Raw genomic sequence first — 13,073 nt, forward strand, 5'->3', positions numbered from 1 at the left:
GATATAAGATCGTGCATCAGCGGTTATAACAAAGTTACTCATCCATTTATTAGGAAACATTTCCTGGGCTTCTAAAATTACTAAAAGATAGTAGTTATGACCCGTACACTCCTAATGTCTGAGTGGTAAAAGGCAACTTTTGCTAGCACTTATTTGTTCATAACAATTTCTTGAGAGTAAATGTACTTTCCTTACGTAACTCTCTTTGCTGACTTCACGAGCGATTTCTGCATCGGTACCTCATCCCACTGGCTCTGAAAGCTGCAGATAGCCAACCGCCTCTGCCAACCAGCGTGGGATCCTACCGCTCTCTCCTTACTCAGTACGTACTGCAGCGCCGCTGACACATTCACTTCACATACGTGTATGAAATAGCAAATCCGGAGATAAAGTAAAATGCGTTTTTATCTACAAATAATGGGTACCTTACAGACATTTCCACTGTTGCCTCCACATCAACAAATATTAACAATTTCTGGCAAATGCTACATATGGTGTACTGGGAAATCTTCAATAGCATTCAGTTCCTCTACTCACATCTAACAAAGGCAAAGCAACTTAACATTTAAATGGCAATCTTAAAATGAATAAGTATTAACGCAAAGCACTAACCACTATGGACTTATCAGCTAAATCTGCACATAGCATGATAGGTTACAAACTACGCTGCAAGATCTCTTTACTTAAAACTACCCCATGGAGATACCATTTGTTTAAAAAAAAGGGTGGGGGTCCGTTTGCTAAGTACGCTGTGCATTTAAATGCCGTTAATATCACACAAATCCCTATAGCGCTCACAACGTGCTCAAGGACAAATGCCATCGGTAAACAGGAAGGCCATAATAACCGTCCAATCAGAACATGCTACGCAAGGTAACTGTTCAAAAATGACTCCTGTGACGTAAGATATGTCCCAGAAGGAACTAAAATCTCTGAATAACATGTAGCAGAGCTCTCAATATACAGCCTCTTCTTTCAGAACTGGCTGTCGTGGCGATGTCCCTTACAAATAAGACTTGTGTCTGCTGTTGCTGGCTGAAAGATATTACTTCTTTGTTTAGATTACGATATAACGAAATGCAGAAGACACCTTTCGAGAAAATTTCACTTCTGTCAGGAATGTGACGAGCTCGGTCAAAAATTAGTAACGTTCGCATCATTTACTTTAGATAACCGTGAAGCGCTTCCAGGAACAACTTCAGTAAATGTCCTGGATTTATGTGTGTCCCTCAATATGAGCGCCCTTCAAAAATACATATATACGGAAGTAATATTTAGGGAAGTCAAATTCTTTCCCTTTTCAGTTCAGTCTGATGAAGGTCATTATACACTGAAGCGCCAAAGAGACTGGTATAGGCACTCTTATTCCAATACAGAGATATGTAAACAGGCACAATACGGCGCTTCGGTCAGCAACGCCTATATAAGACAAGTGTATGACGCATCTGTTAAATCGGTTACTGCTGCTACAAAGGCGGGTTATCAAGATTTAAGTGAGTTTTAGCGTGGTGTTATAGTCGGCGCACGAGCGATGGGACACAGCATCTCCGAGGTAGCGATGAAGTGGATATTTTCCCATACGACCATTTCACGAGTGTACCGTGGAGAGTCGTTCAACGAGAAATAAGCGCAACACTTCCGCAAATGGCTGTAGAGTTCAATGCAGGGCCATCAACAAATGTCAGCGTGCGAACCATTCAACAAAACATCAGCGATATGCGCTTTCGGAGCTGAAAGCCCACTCGTAAACTCTTGATGACTGCACGACACAAAGCTTTACACCTCGCCTGGGCCCGTCAACACCGACATTCGACTGTTGATGACTGGAAACGTGTTGCCTGAACGGACGAGTCTAGTTTCAAATTGTATCGAGTGGATGGACGTGTATGGGTATGGAGAAAACCTCATGAATCCATGGACACTGCTTGTCAGCAGGGGACTGTTGAAGCTGGTGGAGTTTCTGTAATGGTGCGAGGCGCGCGCAGTTGGAGTGATATGGGACCCCTGACACGTCTTGATAAGTGACACGTACGTAAGAATCCTGTTTGATCACCTGCATCCACTCATGTCCATTGTGCATTCCGACGGACTTGGGCAATTCCAGCAGGACAATACGTCATCCCACACGTCCAGAATTTCTATAGAGTGGCTCCAGGAACACACTTCTAAATACATCTGCTGGTCACAAAACTCCCCAAACATCTCATTATTGAGTATATATAGGATGCTACGCAACGTACTGCTCAGAAGAGATTCCCCCCTCCCTCGTACTCTTACGGATTGATGGACAGCCCTGCAGGATTCATGGTGTCAGATCCCTCCGGCACTACTTCAGACATTAATCGAGTCCATGCCAGGTCGTGTTGCGGCACTTCTGTGTGATCGCTGGGGCCCTACACGATATTAGGAAGGTGGACCAGTTTCTTTGGCTCTTCAGTGTATGAAGCAGTCAGTTCGGGAGCCGCCACTGGGAAACTTAAGTACACCAAATTTTTCTACCAAGTCCTGTATCAACAGATACCAAAGGAATCACAGTTCGCTTCTGAATCGCCTCATATGCATAGTACTGGCCTGTACTTACGGGTGGGAATCAAACAACGAATAATTACAATTATTAATCAAGGTTGATGATGGAGCAATAGGTGAGCAGCAAGTTACAACGCTGGGATGTGCCCAAATACGATCTGAAAAATGAAATAAGTTGTGGTTCAAATGGTTCAAATGGCTCTGAGCACTATGGGACTTAACATCTGAGGTCATCAGTCCCCTAGAATTTAGAACTGCTTAAACCTAACTAACCTAAGGACATCACACACAGCCATACCCGAGGCAGGATTTGAACCTGCGACCGTAGCGGTCGCGCTGTTCCAGACTGAAGCGCCTAGAACCGCACGGCCACACCGGCCGGCCAACATCTGCATGATGTGTATGTTACTGATACCCCTATTTTTCAAGACGACAGCAGCAGGATACATCGCAGTAGAAGAAAATGTGAACGGTTTTGTAAACACTCGCCGGCCGATGAAATAAGTTGTGCACCAAAGGTTTAAGGTTTTTGAACAAAGATCAAAGGAAAGTAGTTCACTACATTTGACCATAAGGTTTCAAATGTTGACGAGACGTCAAACTAGAAGAGTGTTTTGTTTTTCAAACACTACTAGAAGTAAAGGACGAGAGCGATGGTTGCGATTCAAGATGACCAACGGTGGAACGTGACTCGATGATAGCAAGGGCATAGACGGCATCATCTCGAAGCGTGGATCCGTGCCGGCGATTCACATTTCGATTCTGTAAATTGTGAAGATAATTTACACTTCGCTAATGCCAAACATTACAGTGTGTACTGAGGTGACAAGATATGGGATAGCGGTGTGCATGTATGCAGATGGCGCACATAGAAGTATAAAACTACAGTGCGCATGTGGAGTTGTCAGCTGTAATAAGGTGATTCATATGAAAAGTTTTCCGACATGATTGTAGGCGTACGACGGAAATTAAATGACTTTGAACGCGGAATAATGGTTAGAGCTTGAGGCATGGAACATTCCTTTTCGGGAATCGTTAGGAGATTCAATATTCCAATCTCCCAAGTGTCAAGAGCATTCCGAGAATACCTTATTTCAGGCATTGCCTCTCACCACGGGCGTCCGGCCATCCTGATTTAGGTTTTCCGCGATTTCTCTAAATCGCTTAAGACAAATGCCGCTTTCCTTCTCCATCCTTCCAGAATCCGAGCTTGTGCTCCGTCTCAAATAACCTCGTTGTTGACGAGACGTTAAACAGTGATCTTGTTTCCTGATCTTCACAGCGGGCGATGGCCTTCACTTAACGATCGAGAGCAGCAGCGTTTGTGAAGTGTTGTCAGTGCTTACAGACAAGCAACTCTGCTTGAAGTAACCACGGAAATCAATGTGGGACGTACGACAAGCATATAGGTTAGGACAGTGGGGTGAATTTTGGTGTAAAGGGGTATGGCAGATCAGACGACCGAAGCGAGTCCGTTTGTTAACAGCAAGACACCGCCTGCAGCGCCTCTCCTGGGTTTGTGACCACATCGGTTGGACCCCATACGACTGTAAAACTGTGGCTTGATCACGTGAATCCCGGTTTCAGTGGTTAAGAGCTGATAGTAGGATTCGAGTATGGCGCAGACCCCACGAAGTCATGGACGCAAGTTGTCAACAAGGCACTGAGCAAGATGGTGGGGGTTCCACAGCGGTGTCGGCTGTCTTTACAAGGAATTGATTTCGTCCTCTGGTCCACCTGGACCGATCACTTAGTAGAAATGGTTATGTTCGGCTACTGCGAGACCATTTTCAGCCAAACGATGGAAGTATTACGGATGCGACACGTCACTGGGCCACAATTTTTCGCGATTAGTTTGAAGAATATTCTGGACAATTGGAGCGAATGGTTTTACGAAATTAATGTAGGCTATGGTAAGCAGGGAAAAACGATTAGAGGAAAACTACTAAAAAGGAACACAGACGAAAATATGGTCAGAACGAGTTAATGGTGTCCGATTTTAAAGTAGATCAAGAGTTTAGAGCTAACAAATGTGTCTCAATGATAAGAAATTATAATTGTCCTGTACGATGTTTCAACTTGTTTTATGGGTAATACTTCAGAATGAAGGCCAGCAGGCTCACTTCACAGTGGCCGTGAACAGCAGCCCTTGGGTGCTGGTACCCAGTGCTAAAGTTAAGACCCGTTGGAGTGTCCTAGAGTGGCGAAAGAAAACACTTAGAAGGGACCTTCCTTTGGCAGCACCGTATCAGGACCCAAATCATCAGGGCTAGCGGTGGCTTGTAGGCTAGCTACGAGGCTAATGACACTGCTAGGTGGTCTAAACTACTTGGACCACATGGGAGAGTCAACTGGTGTGGAGTCCGCTACTGTATCACAGTCGAAAGACGTGGGTCCAGTCGTAGTACGAACACAAGTACTGCTAACGGCTGAGCGGTCAATATTTATAGTTGCTCTGCCGCAAGTGACATAAATCACCACTGAAGCATAGAGTTGTGCTACAGCATGTGGAAACCCGGGCTGCTGAGGCAGACTCCCTTCGTTGCAGGGTGCTGTGCCAGCAGTATTTTGGCACATGGCATAGGATTTCGCAGGCAGCTTTCTTACACATCTCACCACAGGCTGCAAAGTCTCAACTGTGTCTGCTGCCACAACAATGTACACACATTAGGCGGGTATGTACATGACTAGTTTTGTGTCACATCGTTGCCACTGTCGAATCTTGTATCATGCAAAGCAAGGAGAGGATGTTGTTTGGTGGCTGGTATCCCCTTTTTACAATGCAAGCTGCTCACAGGTGTTAACACGGTTCTTTACTAACCAGAACAGAAAGCTACTTATCTTTAAGCTAGTCCATGTGTTGTGGTACAAGTTATTCCATAATAGTCCACATTAGCATCACTGTTGGTGAAGTACTAGTCCTGCTATAAACACTACACTCACATAGCCAGTGATGTGAACTGACAGATGCCACTAGAATAGTAACTGAACTACTAACTGCGTTGACTGGGACTGCCTCTCTGACACTGGGCTGACTGTCTGTGACTGATGTGGCCCTCCAGTGTGCGGCGGTGATCTAAGTCCTGGCAGTCAGAGGTCGTTGGCGGCGCATTGCTTGCGGGTCTGTCTTTGGCCGTTCTCCTGATATTCGCACTTGATTCAGCGCCTATTATCGATCTTCTTGCAACCTATTTGCTGACCGCTGCACTGGCGACAGTTTACGTCAGCGCAACTACAATTTCAATTCTCTCTGACAGAACAGCCATCAGCATGCATTAATGTTGACAGCAGGCCTAGCAGAGAACACAAGGGGTGTGAACAGTGTTAGAGGTTTGGTGTTTACTGTGAAGGCCACAGAGATGCTGCACACTCACGTGAGACAGGGTTAACCACACCTGACAGAAATATTCATTTCAAGTTTCTGCTACCAGTCAGTTTTTATTTTGTGCTTAATTTAACATAATTCAACGCGTTTCGAACATGTTCTGTTCATCTTCAGGTGTTTATACATACATAGAGAGACGTTACTTAAAAATAAACAGTCTTAAACTAGATTAATCTAGAACATTTTGTCCATTGTTTTTTACTGTAGCTGCTGGTGTGGCGTTTTGGAGGAACGAGGGGGGCAGTATATGGCTAGAAATCGAAATCGGTGATGTCTTCTGCTGGTTTTCATCTTTATGGTTGACTATGTACATCACAGCCTTTATAGGATGCACATAAATTTGCATCAGTTATGTGTTAGGAAAATAGTGTGAAAGGCTTGAAATAAATAATTACCCCACACAGTCACGATTCACAAACATAGTCATTATGGCTGAAAATAACACCTGACAGTGTTTCTTTGGGGCCACATTTTTTGTCTGCATTTGAATCATTGGTGGACACGTACAATAAGGGTCACACAAACGTGACAGCGGCCCAGTGTTCGGCTGCATGGGACTGTCAGGAAGGCATACTCGTGGTTACAGTACCAGTCGACCATGTCTGAGCATGACAAGGAAGGGTCACCGTATTATTCGACAAGCACATCCTGATCCCTTCACATCTGCGCCTGTGCTTTGGGAACAAGTAATGTATTCCTAGCAACATACTGTGTTATCGTGGAGCATTCGTTGCAGGCTAGCAACGTCTCATGTGTATGAGAATGGCGCCGCATTGTCTTTCGCAACGAATCGCGGTTCTGCACTATCATGGATGACTGTCGCCGGCCATTGTGCCGGTGATGTTTGGACATGTCCCATTCTTCCACTGGTTTGGAGAGACACAGAGTGCCGGCCTCTGACCGAGCGATTGTAGGCGCTTTAGTCAGGAATCGCACTGCTGCTACGGTCGCAGGTTCGAATCCTGACTCGGGCATGGATGTGTGTGATGTCCTTAGGTTAGTTAGATTTAAGTAGTTCTAAGTCTAGTGGACTGATGACCTCAGATGTTAATTCCTATAGTGCTTACAGCCATTTGAATTTGAAGAGGCACCGCGGTGCTACTTATGGCTTTGTACGGTGGTGAGCAATCGGGTATGACTCTGAGGACATCACAGACGCCTGTGTTCTTATGTGTTACTTCTCATGCGACAGTACCATGATACCATTTTTCAACAAGGCAATGCTTGTCTACATGTGACGTATATCTCTCTGAAGCGTCTGTGTGAAGCTGGGGTACTCCGGTGGCCAGCAAGATCTGTCTATGTTAGACCACGTGTGGCACCAAATCGGTCGCCAACTCAGTCCCAATACCAATAACTCAGGCCATCAAGGATGAGTTACAACAGCTGTGAGCCTGCTTGCCCCAGGAAAAGATACAACATATTCGTGACACCCTTCCCAAACAAATCAGAGCATGTATCCAAGCGACATTGCGGTGCAGTGTCATACTGGCAAATGTGGTTCATATTGTAAGGTTGTATATAAGTCTGACTCGATAATGTAATCTCTGAAATAACATCACATACCTTGGAAATCCGCGAAGTTTCATTTCGTTTCCTCTTCCCGTTCTCGGTGCTTCATTTTTCCAGTTGTGAAGTGGTGTTTAGCAGATAAATTCAGTGGTATATGTGGATAATGTTTGCAAAAGTGTTGCGATAAGAATTAGTGTTGGGAAAAAATAAAAAACATCTATGGTGTGAACTGTCAAAATATAAGTCTCTACAATATTGTACCAAAATATTACGCCATGCGGTATAAAACAGCACAAAATCCTCGAGGAATCGATATTTTAGAACTTCATGTGGAATATAACAAGAACCAGATGCAGTCACATTAGATGTTGTATATACGTCAGGATAACGTAGACGTAATTCAAAATGGAAATATTCCAAAACACCTTTCGTAATAATGTTTTAAGGAGTGATACTAGAACCTTACTTACTAAAAAGAAGCTTAAACGTCATGCCTGATGGTGAAGATTTACTGCATGAATAGCCAAAATGTAGTAACAGATAAACTTTTTTTCCTCTTTTTTTCGTGGTGCGTGTCAGCGAGAAAAGCTGTGAAATGATGTGTGATGTTTGTTGAATTCGCTAAATGCGCTTATTCTTGAATAAGGGGTAAACATAGTGTGGATGATTTGCGCGCCTTGAGTTGCAATGTCTCAAGATATATACACACTTTCTAAGTTTAGTACTTACTGTGTTAATTCTTTAGCATACGTTTATAACTTAATGAATTATGACCGCATTTTAAATTTTTTAATTCAGTTAATATTTATTTATTTATTCGAATAACCGTTTTGGAGGGTACGATAAATCAAGTTTTGTTTTGCATCTTGGTGTTTAATTGTCGTTGCTCCCAGTTTTCCTTCATCCTTCAGGATTATCGTTCCTTTTATTCACAGGTCTACTTTTTTCCCTTTGCAGATCTTTTTCTGTCGTGAAATCCTGCATTTTGTGTTGCCCCTCTAAAAGGAATTCTGTTGTCTATTACGCTATCTTTCACTTATTTGCCAGTTACAGTGACCCATGTGAGCTTTGATTTGTTACTGTGTAGTAAGTAAATAACGATATGAAATACTGAACATCAACTTTTTTTGTCTCTGTAAACCGTTAGATAGGCGACTTGAAACTAAAACAAGTTTAGCATTTTACTAATACTGATATGAAACGAAATACAGATAATCAAGCTGCACTGCAGTAGGAATAGGAACAGGAGATGTGCGCTAGGCATTTTAAAGTTATATTTTGACTAACTACGTAACTGTAATGATTTACTTCACGCTTTTACTATATATTTCCATCTGAGTGAACAAACTACATCGAGGTTAGTGTACCTAGGAATACATGATATTTCCTAGTCGATCTTTCAAACCCATTGACCGGTTACAGCACATGAAAGAATGCGCACTTGAGACCGCGATAGGAAGTTTCTGCTATTTTCTACAGTTTTTGTTGTTGTGAGATATGAGGTAATATTCTGAACAGCATTTGTAGATATTTTGCCTTCAACACATTTATGTGCTGGGTCGTGTGTTACACCTATTTGGGAGGTATGGTTAATTCTTCAGATGCAGAAATTTATGGTGGGTTAACTGCTATACACAGGGTGGTTCACGAAGATATGCAAATATTTTAATATGTTATTCTACAAGTAAAACTGAAGAAAAAGTTCATATAAACTTAGGTCTGCAAATGTTTAGTTACGGAGTTACTGCTAAAAAAGATTTTGCCTGAAATTTAGCAACTTTGCTAATATGAAGCCATCGCAAAGTTGTACTTGGTTAAAGTAAAGCACGATTTTCATTTATTTTGTTGTTAGTGGTCTGTGAATCTAATAAAACAGGTCCCAGATGTGTATCTGCAGTAGTTTTCCGGAACATCCAGAGAAGCGAAGATTATTATACAAGTAAATTTGTTTACTTTCCATTAAGAATTTAGAAACGTTTATGTCACTGTTGGCAACCATTACTGTGTTGTTTCAGTCGTTTCCCAACCTTGAAACGAGTTAGTTTTCTGTAACAACAGTGTATTTCAGTGAAACTACATAGTAACTGTTGCAGTTTGTAGGTTATTTATGAAATATGGATGCCTTTCAAATTTACGACAGAGGAATACGACGATATGGTGTTTATTTATGGCAAATGTGATGGTAAAGCTACGGCTGCAGTTAACGAAAATCGCGTACGTTATCCAACTTGGGAGTCCGAATGCACGAACCATTAGCGCAGTATTTCAAATGTTACGCGAGACAGGTTCTCTCCCTAGCGTTCATAATCAGTACGAGCGCTCGATACGTGAAGACGATAATGAGGATATTGTGGATGCTGTTCAACATAGCCTGGGTACCAGTACACGACGAATCTCTCAATGATTACGCATTTCACGATCTAAGGTATGGCGTACACTGAAGTACAATAATCTGTGTCCTTAACATAAACAAAAAGTGCATCATTTACATGTGGGAGGTCCTGCCCTTGGCTTGGAGATGTGAAACTTGTTAAATACTAATCGACGGTTACACAAATATATTTTATTTACTGATGACTGAAACGACTGAAAAAAGTCACTGACAGTTGCCAACAATGACGTATAGTTTCTACATTCTTAATGGAAAGTAAACAAATTTACTTGTACAATAATCTTTGCTTCTCTGGATGTTGTGGAGAACTACTGCAGATACACAGCTAGGACCTGTTTTATTAGATTCACCAGATCAATAACAATTAAACAAATAGAAATCGTGCTTTACTTTAACCATTTACAGTTTTGCGATGGCTTCATATTGGCGAAGTTGTTAAATTTCAGGCAAAATCTTTTATTAGCCATACCTCCGTAACTATTTGTGGACCTTTGTTTACATGAACTTTTTTCTTTAGTTTTACTTGTAGAATAAAATATTAAAATATTTGCATATCTCTGTGAATCATCCTTACTTTTGAGTTTAGTTATATGACTTGGGGGTGGTTAAGCTATATTTCGTGTCTTGTAACGGTAGGAGGTGTTCTGTCATGGAGCATGTGCTATTTGCAACTGAACTGAGTTTCTTCAATGTGGCAAGAACTTTGCGCGTTCTGAAATCGGAAATTTGTGTTAGTTTCCAGTAGCATCTATATCAAAATCTGTTTAATCTGTCACTAGGTTTCGATAACACTTGTACCTAATTTGATTCCATTTAGAGTTTACACGTGCGTAGCAGAATAATAATTCAACAGTTAGACTTTTCAGTACAGTATTGACAAGATTTACTGAATTGCAACACTTTTAAATTTCAGTAAAATATTTGTTCCTAGGTAGCCTACATGATTGTGTTCTGCCTTGCAACATTTATTCACAAATGGAAAAACATAACTTTTCGAAGTAATTTTTGTAATTTCACAAAAAGAGTGTTAAGTACAAAATGTGAATGCTATGTTTTAAAAATGGAACAAGAAAATATACTGAAGTTATATGACAGGGCTGCGTACAAGTTAAAAAATGTTCCAGGGTTCAACACATTACCTGTACAATTCTTAAGTGAATGTTAGCACTGATTAATTGATAATGTATGATCTAAGAAACCAATTTAACCAACTGACTTTCAGTTTTGAACATACACGCATATAAGAAGCTCCCCCTCTTGTGGAGTCACAGGACAAGAGGATCGTAACACGGGGAGTGTTTTCTCGAACCTGCGTTGTCTTTAGCTATTTATGTCTGTGTCCACAGAAGAAAAAGAGTGGGGAGAGTGCTCGCCAGCGTGTAACGGCGACAATCAGAGCCCCATAGACGTCGAGCCCAACAACGCCATTACGGAAGACCTGTCCAACGTCAACGGGTCCTTCTACCAAGACCGCAGCATTCCGTTCCACTTCAACCTCAGCAACGACAACTACACAGGTGAATAGAGCGGGGAATTTTCCCCAGACGTTGAACATTGGACAATGGATATTGCGAGAATGATACTGTAAATTTGTGTCTGTATTAAGTGACGGTCAGGGGCTTTATTGTTCAGGAAAAATGAAGTTTTTACAGCGATAGCATCAGTCGTAAAACAAGCTGTGCTATAATTACGATGTGTGCATTTCGTTATATCGTTTGCTCCTCATTCCATTCTAAATACTCTTGTTGTTGCTCATAATACTGCATAAATTGCTGCCTCGTGAGAAATTCACGTTGCCTGTTAAATGTTTACAGCAAAAATTTCGTTTCTTGTACTAGAATCTGCTTGCAACCCACATCATTTGCTTTCTTATATAATTTGCACACCAGTCACTTGACAACTTTACTATATTCCTGGTATTCTCTGTGGCCTTATCCATCGTGACTGACAGTGCTTTATCCTTAAATAAATCCACTGGCATTAAGAAATAATCATGACTCCTCGAGATGAATACATTCGTGCTGTTCTCTGTGGCTTTTTCCGTTGTGAAAGTGGTTTCTCCTTGACTAAATCCACTGGCATTAATAAGTAATCGTAACTTCTGTTCATGATTACTTCTCACGCTCCGACTTCCAGGTAACAAAGAGCACCACTTTCAATTGAATAGTAACTGTGCAGTCACACAACCAAATTTACTTTTCCTTTGCGAATAACACACCGTAGAAACTAAAAATACAGCGTTACTGTGATGTTAGTGAAATTTGGCAAGATTTATATGCTTTTAAATATAATATTTTGTTGATGGTAGCAAGTAGTTCTTAGACTGAAATTTTCACTCTACAGCGGAGTGTGCGCTGATATGAAACTTCCTGGCAGATCAAAACTGTGTGCCGGAGCGAGACTCGAACTCGGGACCTTTGCCTTTCGCGGGCAAGTGCTCTTCCAACTGAGCTACCCAAGCACGACTCACGCCCCGTCCTCACAACTTTAATTCCGCCAGTACGTCGACTCCTACCTTCCGAACTATCAGCGCACACTCCGCTGCAGAGTGAAAATTTCATTCAAGAAACATCCCCCAGGCTGTGGCTAAGCCTTGTCTCCTCAAGATCCTTCCTTCCAGGAGTGCTAGTTCTGCAAGGTTCGCAGGAGAGCTTCAGTGAAGTTTGGAAGGTAGGAGACGAGGTACTGGCGGAAGTAAAGCTGTAAGGACGGGCCGTGAGTCGTGCTTGGGTAGCTCAGTTGGAAGAGCACTTGGCCGCGAAAGGCAAAGGTCCCGAGTTCGAGTCTCGGTCCGGCACACAGTTTTAATCTGCAAGGAAGTTTCAAGTAGTTCTTAATTTACAAACTCATTTTCATTCGTTAAACCCAGTACTCCACACAGACCTGCCTACACCCTGCCTCTTGTCCATAGTGACGGTGGAGCTGTTGGACGCCGACTACCTGTACCTGGAGGGAGGTCCCCTATACTCTCGCTACTTCCTGCACAACTTGCAGTTCTGCTGGGGATCAGACGACTCCCTGGGCAGCGACCACACCTTCATCGATCAGAGGTGAGCCTTTGACCATATTCTCTTCTGCTGTTGTAGCTAATAGTCGAGTGCCACTGGAGTTGGTTCTGGTGTGTCCACGATACGTGGGCGGACCAAAAGACAGGAGCGGCACATCTCGACATCGCAGCAAGCTAGCCATTCTGAGCGCCTATGTAGTTGGACCTTGCTTTTGTCTATAGGTCATGGAGACAACCCGCAGTAGCGTACC

At 42.5% G+C, this 13,073-nt stretch overlaps 1 protein-coding gene across 1 annotated transcript in view; it reads left to right on the forward strand.

Annotated features, from left to right (window-relative positions):
- LOC126230333 (carbonic anhydrase-like) overlaps positions 1-13,073 on the forward strand; it is a 68,001-nt gene that overhangs the window by 29,026 nt on the left and 25,902 nt on the right. The window contains exons 4-5 of the mRNA XM_049942391.1: positions 11,162-11,332; positions 12,727-12,865. Coding sequence (XP_049798348.1) covers positions 11,162-11,332; positions 12,727-12,865 — 310 coding nt within the window. The remainder of the gene's footprint in view (positions 1-11,161; positions 11,333-12,726; positions 12,866-13,073) is intronic.

This window comes from Schistocerca nitens, unplaced genomic scaffold, assembly GCF_023898315.1.
Source record: "Schistocerca nitens isolate TAMUIC-IGC-003100 unplaced genomic scaffold, iqSchNite1.1 HiC_scaffold_380, whole genome shotgun sequence".
NCBI classification, from domain to species: Eukaryota; Metazoa; Arthropoda; class Insecta; order Orthoptera; family Acrididae; genus Schistocerca; species Schistocerca nitens.